General features: G+C 36.6%; 1 protein-coding gene across 5 annotated transcripts in view; it reads left to right on the top strand.

The window, feature by feature from the left end:
* Positions 1-19150, top strand: part of aplp2 (amyloid beta (A4) precursor-like protein 2) — a 103004-nt gene that overhangs the window by 34959 nt on the left and 48895 nt on the right. For all 5 annotated transcript variants that reach the window (XM_048168589.1, XM_048168587.1, XM_048168585.1 and 2 more), the window contains exon 2: positions 18515-18688. In XM_048168589.1, the coding sequence (XP_048024546.1) occupies positions 18515-18688 (174 nt within the window). The remainder of the gene's footprint in view (positions 1-18514; positions 18689-19150) is intronic.

Raw genomic sequence — 19150 nt, 5'->3', positions numbered from 1 at the left:
GTTTGAAAAACGCATGCTCTGGAATTTGATATACTCCTCCTAGACGATTAATCCGATCGCCACCAAACTCGGTCAGCATGAAGTCAAGACACTGATGATTAAAAATTGCCAGGGGATTTTTGATATCTCGAACGGTTTGTCCGTGGCGAGGCAACGAATTTATGGCGAGAAAAAGGAAACAGGAAATGTGTTATAACGTCTGCATACATATATTGATCTTTATGAAACTTCACAAGTGTGTTCGTTATAGGAGTCTGATCACATGTATGTGACTATTGTGAGTCAAAGTTATAGCGCCACCAACTGGCAGCAGGAAGTGTATCACTTTTTGAAATGTTTTGAGATCACCCTCTTATTTTTACCTGATTTGCTTCAAACTTCATCAGTGTAATGTCAATACACAGCAGATGTAGACCTATGACAGGATTTTTGATATTTGAAATATTGTTGCCATGGCAACAGGTCAAACTGTAATAATATTCTTGAGTGTTTTTGAGGCTCTTAACATGCTTCAAATTGCATGAAACTCGACACACACATCAATATTGTCAACCAGTAGACATGGACAAAGCCATAGAAATGGGCGTGGTGGAGGGGCTCAGTAGCGCCACCTTTTGACAAAAGTGGGGGGGTTTGTTTTTCCTACAGTCACCAAACTTGGTACACATATTGTTCTCATCAAGCCGGACAATTTTCTAATTTACATTCATTAGCTCCGACCAACAGGAAGTCAGCTATTTTGGTTTGAATGTTAATTTTTTGAAAAAACAGGCTATGAATTTTATACTACTACTCCTACAGGGTTTATCCAATTTACACCAAGCTTTTTTTAACTTGTTGCTAACACATTGAAGTTGTTTAATTGCAAACGGATTTTGGATATCTCAAACGGTTTGGCCGTGGCGAGGCAACGAATTTATGGCAAGAAAAGGGAAACAAAGTGTTATAACTTCTGCATACATTAATTGATTTTGATGAAACTTCGGCTTAGTCTTCGTTGTACAAGGCTGATCACATGGATGTGACTATTGTGATTCAAAGTCATAGCGCCACCAACTGGAAGCAGAAAATGTGTCACTTTCAGCATACATTGAGATCACCCTCTTATTTTTACCTGATTTGCTTCAAAATTCATCAGAATAATGTTAAAACTTGGCACATGTAATCCTTTGAAAATGGGCAGGGAGGAGGGGCTCTATAGTGGCACCTTGTAGTGCAGTAAATGTGGAGTGAATTTGACATAGTCCTTTGATGTTTAACCGTTTTAAGTGCCTATTGCCCGCTGTGCACAGTTGCCCTGAAGCCACCGGGGTGGCGGTGCCACCGGGCTTGGGCCCGCCATCGCTGCTCGCAGCTATATTTATTATTATTTTTTTTTTTGCCCTCATAGTTTACTGACAAGGTTTGTAATATGATTGACTATTAAAGGTGGGATATTTTTTCCTATTGAAACAGCGATCTGACATCATAGTTCACTTTTAGCAGTTATTTTATCTATGTTCGTAACATTTCTTACAGATTTCTGCTCGTTGTAAATCAGATACAGATAAATTAGTACAGTACCAGTACAAGTGATTGCGTGTGTGAATTAGTCATGCCGTCTCTCTATTAATTGTAAAGCTGTGGGTTGTAAATAGTTCCTTCAAAAGTAGAAAAATATATGCTATAATAAGTTTTGAGCTACTTTAGTGATAAATCACAGGACAGCGCTGACAACAAGTTTCTGCGTTCCTCTCAGTGCGCGCGATCTTCACGTTTTGCGCAGCTACTGTTTGTATGAGTGTTCGTGCCACAATGCAGCTGCGCGAGCACGGTAACTCAATATAATAATACACATGCGATCGTTAAATTGCTTGAATGTCCAAACCATAAAACAAATACAACTGACAAAGTTTAGTGAAGACGCAAGACTCACCGCTCGCGCGCCATCACTATGTGTTGAACCGGCGTTCACCTCCGTGTTTTGCTTTTATGCCACTGACTGGACTGGGCGGAGTCACGTGGCTACACACGCGGTAGTATGTTTTTAAGGGGGAAGTATTAACAGGATTAAAAAACCGAAATAACCGACATGGGAAAATTACGTCGGTTAGACGTTCTGAATTTCGGTTTCGATTACTTTTCGATTAATCGTCCAGCCCTAGTCTTGGCTATTCGATCCGCAGTCCACCCGTGCCTATTGATTCCCGACCCGCACCTGCACTGCAAATGACATCGTAAATATTAACCAGTTACATCAAATATTAGCAGTTCACCTGTTGCAGGCATCTACCCACATGCACGTGCTCTGGCCTGTATAGCCACTGGAATAATAGCTTCATCTGGACCCAGTTGCAAGAAACCTCCTTAAAGGATTAGCTCACTTCTGAATTAAAATTTCCTGATAATTTACTCACCCCCATGTCATCCAAGATGTTCAGTGCAGTGCAGCTTCAAAGCACTCTATATGGTCCCAGACGAGGAATAAGGGTTTTACCTAGCAAAACGATCACCCATTTTCTAAAAAAAAAAAAAAAAAAAAAAAATTATATACTTTTTAAGCACAAATGCTTGTCTTGCACTGCTCTGCGATCTGAAGTCCACTATATGGAGAAACATCCTGAAATGTTTTCCTCAAAAAATGTCTTTTCAACTGAAGAAAGACAGACATCTTGGATGACATGAGTGTGAGTAAATAAGAGAATTGAACTAATCCTTTAAAGGGATAGTTTACCCAACAGTAGGACAATATGATTATGGTGCATATCGCCCAACACTAAATAGTATCTCTAGCTTACTCATTACTTCACCATGTCTATGATGATTAAGTTGTAAAGATAAGTAAACGGGCAGTCGGTCATATGTTGATATGAGTGTGTGTCATCAGAAGGTAAAGAAAGGGTAAGGCTTTTTTTATGATACATCCCCTTTTAATGCAAATCACTACTGTGTTATTATCATCAGAAACAATGGCACTGATTATTAAAACATCTGTAATGGTCTTAATGGTTATGTGCTGTTGAGTTGATTGTTTTGTCTCTGCATGCCTGAAAACATTACATGAAACAGATGTCTGATGACAACAAGCAGATTCAAATGAAACCATCAAGCATTGATTATGTGACACAGACCTCAGTGCTTTTGTTTGACTGAGATCACTTGTTATTTGCTGCAGCAGCCAATGGTGCATTTCATTTTGAATTCAAGCTTTCTGTTTTATTGCTTGCCTTTAGAATTTCAGCTTCCATCTGAGAGAAACGTTCAGCAGGCTCGCCAGAGTTGTGTTTTCACTGCAGTATATTGGGTGTCGTTATGAGACGGTATTTTTAGTCCTCTCGGCCGTTATGTTGAGAGAGGGAATGTTCACAGAGGCCTGGAAATTTCATGGGAGAAACCAGTGCTGCATTTTAACAGAGTAAAATGTATCCAAGTGATTTTGTTCTCTCTCAACCCTTTTCCACTTTCATGTCTAGTCTTGTCTGGTGGTTCTAATAAGGTCATGTTGGCACTACTCTAACTATCTGCTGTCAAATGGCTCTTAAACTCTTCTGTATCAACACCCCTGAGCCATGAATCAGTGAATTTGTGTCTCTCTTGTAGTCATTCCATCTCTCACTCTTGCTTCGTTTTCATTCGTTCCGTCCATTTATGTCTATCCTAGGGATGGGACAGGTCATGACGGTCATGATTATCTTTTAAATGGTAGTTTTTTTTTTTTTTTCTTTCATCAAGTGTATTTGTTGCATCTTTTTTACATTTTACATTCATCCACTTTTACACATTTATGTCCACCGCTACAGCTTTACACATTTGTATGGGCGTCTTTTGCCCCATTTTTTTCAAACCTACCCTACACCACTCTCTCCTAATGTCTCAATCTTCATCAAGCAGCAGGAAACAGACAGCCTTAATGTTGTAATTTGGTGACGTCTGGGACAGGCCTCCGGAGGCTGTGTTTGTGTGTGTGCTGAGACGTGTCAAGACTTACTATGTGTGTGCAGTGTGTGTTTGGCGTAAGGTAAATTTTTTTTTTTTGAGACACTGTGTCTGAAATGTATGTCAGAGAGTGCCGGAGGGTATACAGCTTCTGCTCTGGTCTCTCTTCACTGCAGCCTCTCCTAGACACACACAAAAACAACTACTGCGGTCTGCTTGGCACACACACACTTACTCAAATGCACTTTTGCACAGGAGGCAGTATTTTATTGTGTCCTAGCTCACAACATACATGCACTGGTTTCTGCCTACTAGACCGCATTTTAAGGTATCATAGGTTAAATGCTTTCAAGTTAGGTTCTTGCCACAGCATAAAGTTTAATCGTCACTGAAAATTTTGACTTGTCCATATTTTCTTAAATTTATCTTTTTTATTTTTGTGTGTTTTTTGTTTCATTTTATCTTTTTTACATTTTTCCTTTGTTTACCTTTCATTTCCTTTCTATGGAAACTTGTTTCCGCCACTAAATAAAAAAAATAGCAATTGTGAATTACAAAGTCAGAATTACAAGATATAAGCTCACAATTGCGAGTTATAAAGTCAGAATTGCATGATATAAACTCGCAATTCTGAGAAAAAACGCCACAATTGGACATTATATCACGCAATTGCAAGTTTGTCTCACAATTCTGAGAAAAAAAGTCAGAATCACAGGATATAAACTCGCAAATTGCAGAATTGTGAGATATAAATTCTTTTTTCTCACAATTGCGAGTTTATATCATGCAATTCTTTTCTCAGAATTGTGAGATAAAAACTCGCAATTGCGTGTTATAATGTCCAATTGTGAGGAAAAAGAGTGGATTTGTGCTGTAAAGTTTTCAAAATCTTTTTTTAAGGTGAAACTACTTCTCTAGATGAAAGTTCAGTTTATACATTATCACCTTAATTTATGTGGTGGAGTTTGGTCCATGTAAACCATCCTTTACAGATTGTTACATCACGTCCCTTGCGAAGCATTCTTGCGTGTCATGCGAAAAGTTGCTGGCTTACCAACTTTTACTTCTGCCATCATGTAAACAAAGATTGGACCTAACCTTACACAGAAAAAGTAATATTTAGTTTTATTCTTAGAGTATTATGTTGTTGTCATGGTTAGATGCTAATGCCAAACTCTGTTGGATATATTTAAATATTTAATTTTACAGGAATGAAAAAGAGGCTGTGAGGGATAGAAGTACAGTTTGTTGAAGGGATTGAGCTGTTGTTCAACATGCCAATTATTCAGTTGACGAAACATCTAAAAAAAAAAAAAAAAAAATTCCAGTAGACAAAAATTACGTGACGTTTTTATACAGCTCATTCCATTGTAAAGGCTGTGGGTCTATCCCTCACAGCCTCATTTTCATCCACGGAAATTCAATATGGCATCTACCCTGACTAAGGCTGAGTCCGAAATCACATAAGCAATTACTTCATGAGCGCAAAAAAAATATGAATATGAACGTGTATAGTATGAATGTAATCTGGACGTACTGCATTCGCCATCTTGCCCTTATCATGTGACCTACCAGCATCAGTTACATCACAAATCCTCTCCCGTGGCCTCATGGGATAGTAAAGTGTCCATCATATGCACATTTCAGAATCTAGCCGGAAGAAGTAGCTCGTCCGGGTACTTTTTGCCTACTCTTTTATGAATACTGTGATTCGGACATGCTTCTTTTGTCACATACTGTTTTTTGCCTACTATATAGTAGGGAAGTATGTTCTGAGTAGATTTTCCCATGTGATTCAGTTTGAGGAGTTTGTGTGATGCTGCCTGCCTATGTAGACACTTTTAGGTTTTAATTTCAGTTAGGATGCTTTCTATGACAGTAGTGCAGACAGCAAGGAAATTCACAAGGTGTATGGTTACAGCGCCGCTGTTTAGAGATTTGTCCTCGAGTCGAGGCAGCCATATTATCCTCCTGCTTTTTCCGAGGTCTGGGCAAAGTAAACATGCTCTTTTCCTCTCCTACGCTCTAGTATGACCTCTGCCGTCTCCTCTACGCTAGGCTTGTAAAAGCTGGATTGCCGAGCATGCTGGGAAGAGCATGACCCAACTGGCAGAGAGCTGCCCTTTCACCTCTGACCTCTGAATGCCCCTCAACACTTGAACTGCTCTCTATAAACAGCACAGCCATTTTTCACACCTTTGCAGACGAGAATTGAAATGTTACAGGAAAAAAAAACGTTGAGCAGTGTGCTTCAAAGCAAAGTCATTAGCTTATATACATTTCACAGTAAACCTGTTTGCTGTTTTGACTCTTCCATGACAGTTGTGGAGAGACTAGTAAGTTTTAACTAACTTTACCTAACAAGATTCTCTTCAAGTTATTGCTCCACCATGACTGTAGTTGTCATGAACAACAGTTTACAGTAATGTCCAGTTGCAGGCAGCAACTCACTGCATTATGAATTACCTTCTGACAAACTTCAGAAAGCAACAGTGCATGAAACTGAGCCTTCTGGGATTTCGTTCCTTGCATGGGTTTGTTTGCCATGAACAGGGTGTGTTCCGTCACAGAATATTGTTTTCAGGACATTTTTGTGCTAGAAATTTTAGGTGTTGAATGTTGTTTTGGCTTTTGGGAAATGCAGCAGTGTTCTCGATGCCTGCCATATGCACATCAGCACAGTACTGATCTCTCTCTTTCTCTCTCTCTCGCTCTCTCTCTCTTTGTGTGTGGATAGCTGAGATGCCACTGAGGTGTTTCCATAGAGATGAGGACATTTGAACAAGTCGTCACTTATGTCGACAGAACCCGTGCTCTGACAGAAACCCTCTCTGCAACTCTGTTCCAAATCTAGTGAGCTGACTTTTTGCCTACACAGTCAGCATCCTTGCCAAGGGAGGAGGGAGCATGAAGAATCATTTTCACATGTGAATTGGCACCTCCAGAGCTTAAATTCATTGAAAGTCTTTGGGATGTGCTGGAGTAGACTTTACAGAGTGCTCACCTCTTGCATTATCAATACAAGATCTTGACCAAAAAAATTATGCACCTTTTGATGGAAATAAATGTTGTGATGTTTATGTTTATGTTTATATATATATATATATATATATATATATATATATATATATATATATATATATATATATATATATATATATATATATATATATATATATATATATATATATATATATATATATAATTTAGTGTATATTTTCTTTTTGTTCTTTCTCTCTGTCTGCCTTTCACTCACATATAAAGAGCATTTTTAGAAAAATTACATATTAAGTCTTCATTCAACACATAAATATTCTCATACAAAACTAATAAAATCTACGGCATTGGTCATTACAGTTCCACCCGAATGGTGAATGTGGCCCTGTGATAAATCGGATCATTGTAATACACAGAGTTGTGTGTGTGCGTGTGTGTGTGTGAGGGCTAATTTTTGTGACTAATGCTGAGATTAGATGTCATGTGATATAGTCCTGGGATTGTTGAGCTTTGCACCGTTTCATGCTTGTATTCCTCAGACCTTTTCCTCTTGTACTTTTCCACTTTGTGCGTGTGTGTGGGCACAAAGGTGTGCTGCCAGACCTCCTGTGATGAAGGACTGAAGGCTAATGAACCGTAGGGAGAGACACTCCAGCGCTCTCAGGAGCTCACACACATACTCTTATGAGTTCAGCTGTCCATGAGAATGTCACACGTCACGCTGAACTGGTTCACACTCCTGTAGAGATGGGCCTCTGCTTCCTGTGACATTGGCCAAGTGTTCCAGAGGACACAGTGGCATGATTTATTGAGGTTTCTCAGCATTTTATGCATGCATGTGTGTTCTGTGCCCTAAAATGTATTTGGACACTTAAGACCTAAAAGTGCCTGAATTTTTGATATCTTGCTGTCCTGTGCAACGAAATGCTTATGTATACCGTGGGGACAATACAAATTGTGGGTCTTTGTAATAGCTGAATATAATTCCATCTGATCTGACTCACATTTTTACTGAGAACTGTGAGTTTTTTGCAAGCTGAAGTTTTGTTTCCTCTCACAATCTTGAGTTCTGGTTATTTGTGTTTTCCACAGCTTTAGGTCAGTAATAACGCCTCACTTCAGCAGGGATTTAGAAGTACTGAGTCACTCTGCAGCAGAGGAAGAGAACGGAGGAGTGATGCTTTCACAATCACTCCTTGTGATCAGTTTCACAATCTATGAAAGGTCCTTCCTTTTTACTGTCGCCATGATTTAGTGGGGCCTTCACACTGTATTTGAAAATGAGTCAAATATATATATATTTTTTAACCCTTTTGTCTTTATACATTCTATATTTTTTCTATGTGAGATAGAGATGTGATGGTGAGGAAATTTTCCCAATGGTTAATCGAAGTGTGAGGGGGGAATGTTGGAGTTTTTTCCTCTTTTTCACCTCGCTTTTAAAATGCCCGTGCTGCCGTGCGCATGTTACTTTTGCTTTCAAATTACCGGCAATTTGGGGGCAGCAATTTCTTGAATGGTGGGTTCATTATTCTTAATGAAAAACACAACAAAACAGTACAATGACAAACTTGCTTATTTTAAACATGGAACGATTTCGCTTCGAAGTCAAATCTTCCGCCATTGTCTTGTCAGTCGCCTCACTCTTTTTGTCAGTCAGCTCATGTCACTCTAGTAATCTCCTGCAGCTGATCTCTACTGTGACTCTCGTTCGGCTCACGCTGAATTGAGCAGATGCGTTCAGTTTTTAATTGTAGTGTCTAATGCCTTGTTTCCACTGAGTGGTATAGTACAGTACAGTTCAGTACGATTCGGGATGGTAAACTCTGATCCAGCTTGCGTTTCCACCACCAACAGTTGATTGCCGTGGTGTATGCCGGAAAGTAGCGATCGTCATTCATGTGTGAAGAAGAAACGGTATTGTATTAAAAAATGGTGCCTCTTGTGTTGTCATTCCCCTTGTAGCATGTGCAAGTGACGATTCTCTGTCAACCAATCAACGTTCTGCAGTGAGTCTAGCTCCACCCTTTAGTACCGGACTACTATCCTAAGTACCTGAATGGAAGGGTCTCAAAAAAGTGGTTTGGTTTGGAATTAGGGTACCATTCACCACTTCTGACAATGGAAACAGCAAAAATTGCATATCGTACTGAACTGTACTATTTAATTTTTTTAATATAAAATTTTATTATATATATATATATATATATATATATATATATATATATATATATATATATATATATATATATATATATATATATATATATATATATATATATATATATATATTAGTACAGTCCAAAAGTTTGGAACCACTAAGATTTTTAATGTTTTTAAAAGAAGTTTCGTCTGCTCACCAAGGCTACATTTATTTAATTAAAAATACAGTAAAAACAGTAATATTGTGAAATATTATTACAATTTAAAATAACTGTTTTCTATTTGAATATATTTCACAAAGTAATTTATTCCTGTGATGGCAAAGCTGAATTTTCAGCATCATTACTCCAGTCTTCAGTGTCACATGATCCTTCAGAAATCATTCTAATATGCTGATCTGCTGCTCAAGAAACATTTAATGTGTACAATTGTACAAAATATTTGTGTACAATATTTTTTTTCAGGATTATTTGATGAATAGAAAGTTCAAAAGAACAGTGTTTATCTGAAATCTAATCTTTTGTAACATTATAAATGTCTTTACTGCCACTTTTGATTGATTTAATGCATCCTTGCTGAATAAAAGTATTCATTTCTTTAATTTCTTTTCAAAAAAATAAAAATAAAAATTCTTACTGACCCCAAACTTTTGAACGGTAGTGTATAATGCTACAGAAGCTTTGTATTTCAGATAAATGCTGTTCTTTTGAACTTTCTATTCATCAAGGAATCCTGAAAAAAAAGTACACAACTGTTTTCAACATTGAAAATAATCATAAATGTTTATTGAGCAGCAGATCAGCATATTAGAATGATTTCTGAAGGATCATGTGACACTGAAGACTGGAGTAATGATGCTGAAAATTCAGCTTTGCATCACAGGAATAAATTACTTTGTCAAATATATTTAAATAGTACACAGTTATTTTAAATTGTAATAATATTTCACAATATTACTGATTACTTTTAAAAACATTAAAAATCTTAGTGGTTCCAAACTTTTGGAGGGTACTGTATGTGTGTGTTTGTGTTTGTGTGTGTGTATATATGTGTGTGTGTATATGTGTGTGTATATATATATATATATATATATATATATATATATATATATATATATATATATATATATATATATATATATATATATATATATATATATATATATATATATATATATATATATATATATATATATATATATATATATATATATATATATAATATATAGTTCTGATCTATTATTCTCTTACTGTTATTTTTTTCAATGATTCAACGACATTTACATAGTAAAACTATTGCAGGTGTTTTTCATTGCATGTTTTTCAATTGAAAAAAGTGTTTCCATTTTTATAATTTTTAGTGAAAGTATTTGGTAGTCAAAGCAGAGGTGGTGGGTGGGGAAGTGGGGTTAAGATATTAGTTAGTTCAGGAGTATCACCCATTCAGACCCAATTTCAAAAGTTATGCTAAAAACCTTACAAATACAGATTTGAGCTTGCGTAGTGAATGTCGCCGTCTTGTCTGCCAAAATGACATCAGTCGGTCTCAGGACAATGGGATAGTTGTGACGCTCCACACACCTTTATCTTGCTCAAATTTGTGTAGGAACAGGCAGTCATTTGTGACCTAGTGTGTCTGTTTACTCAGAGATGTGAAGCTAGCCTGATGTAAAGGTCAGAAAGACTTGAATAAACTGCTAAACCTTTGGAACAGGACATATTCAAAGTGAAAAGGCAAATGGTTTTGTCTTTCCTGTCTATCAGCTTCCTGATCTTTAACGCGTAAAGTATTTGCAATGTTCCTGTGACGCTTAACCATGAGAGCGGTGGATTAAACGGTCTAAACCACGGTTAAGCATTCCTTCACTGGGTCACACGCAAAGCAGTGCATTCTGGGAATCCCAGTGATGTGACAGCCTGGTGCAATACCAGAATGGATTTTCATTAGGGGTGGGCTGTATGTCCGACATCTTATCACAGCGTGAGTATATTACAGCAATTGTAATATCATGATGATATAGTTATTTTTGCTGAAAATCCAACTTAAATTATACTAAATGACTGTTGTAATAGGTCTACCTATATTTGGTTAATCCAAGTGGTTAACTATGATGTAAACTATTTTGCTTTTGTGCCTAACATCCCTTAATAACAAGTTCATCCTCCTCATAACTTCTATGGGACACGTCCCACTCTGTATTTTTACTCTATGCTTTATTGTCATTTTCATGTGTAAATATCATAAAGCAGTTCTGTCCACTAATACACAGACACACTATAGTAAAATCTCTGGTAACACTCCATTTGTTGACTTGGACATGTTTTGTTTTTTTATAGAGATTACAGTATAGAAGAATCTTTACAGAATCTTTTTATTGATTAAATTCAATAGTGAAAGTGACACTTATGAAAAAGGGTAGGTAATATAAGCTAAAGCTTCAGCCTGCACCTTTTTTTAAATGTAAAATTACCTGTAATGATGGTACTACTACTTAAGCATTTATTAATCTTTGTTAATGTTAACATTTACTAATACAGTATTAAAATGAACAGTTGTATATTTATTAGCCTAACATTAATAAAGATGAATAAAAATCATAAATGTTATCACTGTTAGTTAACATTAGTAAATGCATAGCGTTAACTTATGTAACCTTATTGTAAAGTGTTTACAAATGTCTACCTGTTGACGCATTTCTGTGGTCACAAGGTATATACAGTCATACCATCCAGCCCCAATTTTCATCTTGCCATTTTTCCATGTTTTTGTTTTTGTTCCATGTTTTTACCATATTACCGCCCAGACCTGAGGTTAGAGGTTCATTGTTGCCCACCCTAAATATACAGTCACGTTTTGTGTATTTTACATCTACAGTCTCGTCACATTCATCGAAAACAGGTGTCTGTGGTTACAGGGGATTTCAGAAGCACATTATGACAGTAGTTCTCAGTTGGGCTGTGTGGATTGGACCAATACTGTCCTGTGTTTGGTCTGCTTCACGTTACCCCTGCAGTGCCCAGACATGTTACAAGCTGGTTTAAGAGCAACTCACAGATGGACAGACATTGTAAAAGCTGAATTAGACCGTGATGGAGTTCCTGCATTGGGTGTAAAGAGTCTCTGTTTGTGTTTTTAGGAGTGCCAGTTGTGTTACTGTCCAGGCTGAGGTGTGGGCTCTGTGTTTGTGGCCTGCAGGATTTTCCCATAGTTTAAAATAGAAAACCAGAGGCCACACATACACAAGGGATTGGACCTGTGGGGTGTTTCCAAACATCAGGCTCTGTCATAACTGCCCTTTCCTGTGTGTGTGTGTGTGTGTGTGTGTGTGTGTGTGTGTGTGTGTGTGTGTGTGTGTGTGTGTGTGTGTGTGTGTGTGTGTGTGTGTGTGTGTGTTGCACCATTAAAAAGCTCTTCATGTAGCTGTGTGAGGCCACTAATAATTGAATGTTTAAGCAATAAAGTACCTGGCTGTGCTCTATTGTGAATATAGTCATGGCTAAAGTAGCTATGTTACATCAGCTTAATAAAAATATCAAGGACTCATTAAAATGTTATTAATTCATCATTTTAAAAAATGATCTTCAGTATGGATTGAAACTAATTTGGTGTGGTGAGGCTTTATTTATGTCTGTTTTTGTAGTGATTATAAACTTTGGGTAGTTTTGTGATATATGATCCGCCCTTTGCAGTAAAGATGTTTACAGCGTGATGTAAATCCTGCTTTATACAGTAACACGGCTCTGGTTTGTTTTTATGGCAGGCCTTAAAGTGCCTTTCTGTTTAGTAGTGTAAAATAACAGTAGTATTATTATCAAATAAAATAAAAATAAATGTAGAAATATTAAGGTACATATGAAACAAATAAAATAAAATACAATGTGTGTGTGTATGGTTATGGTTAGTTCCTGTCCTTGATTCTGATTATTCACGATAAAACACGGCTATGACCGCTTCAGTGTATCACTACACAACACCCTTAGCAACCACTCTTAGCAACATAAACTGTTTGGTCTCAGTTGATATTGTTTATTGAAGCTTACTGTATTATGTAGAAGAGTACTGTGAGAAATGGATCGATTGAGAAAGTTTATTACCTGCATTCAGATTTAGCATTTTCCTTCAGTCCTATGTTCATAATAAAACATCTGTTTAAATGTCCGATGCAGTAGCTTGTCCTTTTAACAGTTAAGGGGTTTTCCCGTGACTGACAGCTATAGTCAAAGCATTTGTCAGTTGCGTCTTGTTCTGTGTTCACAATAGTTCAGGCTTTTCAATGTAAAAGTCTTCGCTACTGACTGACACACTCATTAAGACAGTCTTTGCCGCTTCGCGTTGTGCCTAACACCCTTCAGCCGTGACTTGTACACGATACAGCACAGCCTCTCGTACCTTATTGCTTACATATATATGTGTATATGTATGGCTATATGTATGTATTTAACTATTTAATAGGAATAAATAAATGCATTTAAAATTGAAAAATTTTAATTTAAATTGTACCAGAGTCCCTCTTATAGACACATACTGTGCCGTCTCTCTCTTTACAGTGATATTTAACATGCGGTTGTGTTCTGAGCTACAGGAGATAGTTGGATAGGGAGTGTTTTCTCATGTCTGTGTGAATATCGCAGCAGTAACACAGAACGACCAGAGCACAGGAAGCTTGTCTTCAGCATCTCTGCTACATTTCCATACAGGGCCAGCAGGACTTATTGTGAAAGTGTGTCTGAACTATTAGCAAATATAAAGGGGGAAGAAAGAAGAAACGAAACTAGTAGAGTAAGCTTGTGCTGAATGAGGTCATATTTGCTGGAATGAGAGACTCATTTCCACACAGGGTCTCTGTTGTTCGTGTTTGTCCACTAGTGACGCCAATATCCAAATCTCTCTCTCATTAGCGTACCCATGTTTCATTCCAGGATTCCGGCCCACTGCTTGCTTCCTCTTTCAGTTCTAAACACAGTGGATGCATGTGTGTGCAAGCTTGTATTGTGCGTCTAAAGTAAATGTTATGCTCTCAGCACATTCAAGATTAGGACACATAGCATGCTACCTTCTCATGGGTATATTTGCTTTCGTACTCATTCCGATTCTTCCCGGGAGGCCTCGTCCACTATTTTGAGTGTGTGTGTCAGTCAAAGTTTAAGTGCTGTTAAAATGGCCTGCCGCTTCCCATCTTCCACTTACTGCTGCTCTTGCACTTAAAGCTGGAGTATTTTTGCTTACACTGGTCATTGTTACTGGCCATTTCTTTCTGTCTGTTCCATCACCTCTGTCCTTCTTTTCTGATCTTCTGTCCTGTCTCTCTCCCTTCTGGCATAAAAAGGCAGCCTGATTCTGTCTCTTTCATCTCTTTTGCTTCCCTGTTCTCAGTGTTCAGCAGCTGTAACGTTACACATGTGCCACGTTTACATAATAAAATGTATTTATGTATGTTTGGAGCATAAATGCTATTTTGTAGCTTTAACATTTGTATGTTTTAATATTTTTTCATAATTTAACTCTTAACCTTTTTTTTTTTATAAATTTGTTTGTATAATTAATTTAAATTGCATAAAATTAATGTTAGTAGCATATATACTATTCTTATTTAGCTTTAACATGTTTTTATTTATTTATTTTTTATTTAATAGTATTATTTAAAATTATTCAAATTAGGGATGTCAAATCGACTAGTCACATCTAACATAAGTTTGTATAGTTCATTTATTATTATTTATTAAAGTAAACTGTGACATTATACCCAGAAATTCTTCATACAGTGGACTACCAGTAAAATTGATAAAAATTTGGGACCAAAACTTATTCAGACACTTTGACCTGACCATGTTTTGCTTAAGTGCTATCTGACATAATTAAGATTAATTGTTTCTGACACAGTTTAACTCTGAGATCTTGTCATATTTTATTACCATTTTTTAAACTAGCATAGTGAATAAACTCTATTAATGAATGAAATGTTCAAGGTGTCTGAATAAATTTTGGTTTGGTTGAAATTTGGTTATATGTTATGTTATGTTTATGTTATGTTTATGTTATGTTATGTTATGTTGTTATGTTATGTTATGTTATGTTATGTTATGTTATGTTATGTTATGTTATGTTATGTTATGTTATGTTATGTTATGTTATGTTATGTTATGTTATGTTATGTTATGTTATGTTATGTTATGTTATGTTATGTTATGTTATGTTATGTTATGTTATGTTATGTTATGTTATGTTATGTTATGTTATGTTATGTTATGTTATGTTATGTTATGTTATGTTATGTATAACCAAAATTTCAACCAAACCAAAATTTATTCAGACACCTTGAACATTTCATTCATTAATGGTTTATTCACTATGCTAGTTTAAAAAATAGCATACACACGCGCGCGCACACACATACACGCACACATATGTATATATGTGTATGTGTGTAAATATAATGAATGTGTGTGTGTGTGTATAATATGTACTTGTTATTAAACATACTTTTATAAACATACTTTTATGTTAGATGTGATTAATCGATTTGACAGCCCTAATTCAAATGTTATTTATTAATAATTATTTTAATAATATTTATGTATGTTAGGAGGAGCATATAAACTATTATTTTGTAGCTTTAACATTTTATTATCTTTTAATTTATTTTAAAATTTATTTTAGAGTTAGTTTTCGAATGCTCATGTGGATATTTGCCCCTGTATATGTCCATAATATAAATCTAACTACAATATTGTTGACAAAAACATTCCTATAAACAGAACTGTTTTAAGGTATGCATTTTGAGGCAAGTTAAATCTCAGTTAAAGAAGTTTCACCTCTAAAGTTATTCCTTTTGAAGCATCACCAGCCATCAAAGTGCCGCTTTTGTAATAAATTCTCTGCCTTATTTCAAGCCTATTACTGTCAGACTTCAAATCATCTACTGTGAGTAATGTTTCCATTATTATGTGTAATCCATTTTTGTGATAGTTTTGCATAGTAATGATTCATAGGGATTTAGCTGGGTTATCTGTCAGTTACCCCACTGAAGGGCAAGTTTAGGGTGCATATACTGCTAAGAAATGCATTTGATTAGCTTAATTACACAGGGCTTCATTAAAGCGTCTTTTACAACACATTTTACTTCCAAATCAGACTTATTTCCTGATGAAACAGGATATTCAGCAGAAAAAATATGTGATTAGTCTCGATTTTATCCATCATGACTGGTTAATTTTGGTGGGGAGAGGTTAAAAAAATGTAACTGGGATTTGTGTGGCTTCGGAGCAAAGCGAAGCAATGAGTCAGGGAGGTGTGGCTGAACAGTATTGTTGTGGAAAGATGAAGCTGTCACATCTGCTGTTTGACTGTGTGTGGTTTACTGGGCCGTCCTTGCCCTCCTCCTGGCTGTTTTACAATGTTCTCTCCATACTTATCCTTTGCTTTTCCTTTCCTCTCTCTTTTCACACTTCTCTCCATTTTAAAGGCTGGATGATTCGCCCATTTACTGAACTTTTGCTAATTGCGATGTTACACTGATTTATAAACAAGTTACTCAAGAGTGTTTGTATGGTGTCAGAAATCAGCACAACTGTTTTCAACATTGATAATAATAAGAAATGTATTTTGAGCAAATCAGCATATTACAATGATCTCTGAAGGATCATGTGACACTGATTGGAGTAATGATGATAAATTAAGCTTTGACATCACAGGAATAAATTACATTTTAAAATATTAAAATGGAAAATAGATATTTTAAATTGTAATAATATTTCACTGTATTTTTGATTAAATAACTGCAGCCTTGTTGAGACTTCTTTCAAAAACATTAAAATTATACCAACCCCATAAATACACACTTACACATGCATATACTCAAATGTGTTTGTGTGAAGATGTCAGACAAAACAAGTTGATTGCTGTGTTGCGACATTCTACTCAAAGTTCAACATGTCTGGGCCTTGACCCGACCTCCTGCACCTCTGTCTGTCTTCAGACTGCCAAGAAAACAAGGTTTGGGTAAAATGCACGCCTCTCTAATTGCCCCCTGATTACACCAGTTTGTTAACATTTTAGGAGTGTAATCTTACAGTTACTTGGAATGAATCTTAACTTTCATCATAGTCGAGAAATGTTTGTGTAGACCTTTAATGACAGGCCGGGTGTAGCTGCTTCCCGTTTCAGGAAAAGAGGAAGAACATTGTAATGTAAACGAGAGTGTCTCCTATCTACAGGAAGGACAAAAAGGCACGAGTGGAGAGAAACTTCACTCGTTTCACAGAGGTGGGGGGATTTTGTTTGAACTAATGAAACCAGGTTTAGGTTTTTTTGGTTATGAAATGCAAAACTCCCCATGTATTTTCACACCTTCTATGACCTTAATGTCAAAGATGAAAGAGAAACCACTGCAATAACATCCTAGATACCAAGTGAAAAACCCAGCCACCCAGGACTTTTTGCTGTTACCTGCACTCTGGTCAGTAAATTTTTAGCAGTGGTGCCACTGCTGTGAGTTGTGCATTAAAGTAGGCATCAGCCATCGGCAGGCAATGATGTGTTTAGAGTCTGTCGGACATTTTCGTTTTGTCCCTAGAGTGTTTTGAGCGATTCAGTGAGTCATCCGGAAGATCACTGTGTGTGTTCTGAGGCATAAATGTGTGCCGAGAACAAGCGTGGATGGGACAGACAAACTCTCAGTGCGATTAAGAAAGCAAACCAAATCTAATTCATATCCGTTTGATAGGGCAAACGGTGACCCTGGAGCACGAGGAATATGTCTTTTAAAGATGATATCTGCTTCAATTTGTCCTCATTATGTTTATTCTGCTGACTCTGTATAATCTCTTTCTTCATGAGAATAGACAGATGGGATGTTGTTTTTATAAAGTGCATGAAAACAAAGTTCATGTTGTATTTGTTTTGTAGCTATATAGGGTAAAAGTTGACACAAGTGTGAATATATAAACATTTCAGCAGATATATGCATTTTAGGCCCTGTTTACACCTGGTATTAAGATTTTTGTTGATTAGATCAATGGACAATGCCAAATACAGGTGTAAACGGGGTGTAAAACGCTTTGAGCTTGTCCACTTTCAACCACTTCCAGAGGTAGTTGAAAACGCATTCGACCGGATGGTTTTCGTAGTGTAAATGCTCATGTGGTCATATGCGTTCAAACTAGTGCTGCAACAACTAATCTATAAAATCGATAAAATAATTACTTTCAGATATGAGAATGAGATCTCTCCTTAATACCATTCTCAACTGACTATCAATAGACAGATTGTGGAAAAAAGTTGTTTTAATGTTTTTTGTTGTTGTTGTTTGTCTCTGAATCCAGTCAGTCATTATAAGGGAACTCCAGTGTGATATTTAGCTTTTATTGGATTATAATAAGAGTGTCCATTGAACTAACCTCTCCTGTTCTTTCCCACACATTTCTTCCTGTCTTTTCCCCAGGCGCTGGCAGCTAATGCAGGTACCGGATTTGCCGTTGCAGAGCCACAGGTCGCCATGTTTTGCGGCAAACTTAACATGCACATTAACATTCAGACTGGCCGCTGGGAACCGGACCCTACTGGATCCAAAACCTGCGTCGGAACCAAAGAAGGAGTGCTGCAATACTGTCAGGAGGTAAAATAATGTTACACAGCATAAATATGTCTATTAAAAATGTTGAGCTGACACTTACCTCAAGCATCTTGATAAGGTGTGAAAAGGTTGCTGGTTCAGTCCTTACAATCTCCTTGAGCATCCAGTTTTCACAATATAATCAATCCCTGGTTGATAAAATCTTCCCTTATATCATGTTTCGCTCAGAAATGCATAGATTGGATGGGGTTGACTTGAAATGATCTATTTAATATTTATTATTTAATAATTTTATAAATTACACTACTGTTCAAAAGTTTGAGGCCCGTAAGATATTTGTAATATGAAATTAAAAATGTTATGTCTCTCATCTGTCGTATGGCTGGCTGCAAAAAAAGCAATACCCTCCCTGACCTGTACATTTTAAGATTGGTTTTCATCGATGTCCTTTTAATGCATTTCAGGAAAGAGTAAATCTTGTGTTAGTTCCAATACATGAGCAGA

Source organism: Megalobrama amblycephala, linkage group LG19 (genome assembly GCF_018812025.1).
Source record: "Megalobrama amblycephala isolate DHTTF-2021 linkage group LG19, ASM1881202v1, whole genome shotgun sequence".
NCBI classification, from domain to species: domain Eukaryota; kingdom Metazoa; phylum Chordata; class Actinopteri; order Cypriniformes; family Xenocyprididae; genus Megalobrama; species Megalobrama amblycephala.
The sequence above is the reverse complement of the archived record's forward strand: the minus strand, read 5'-3'. Positions and strand labels throughout refer to the sequence as shown.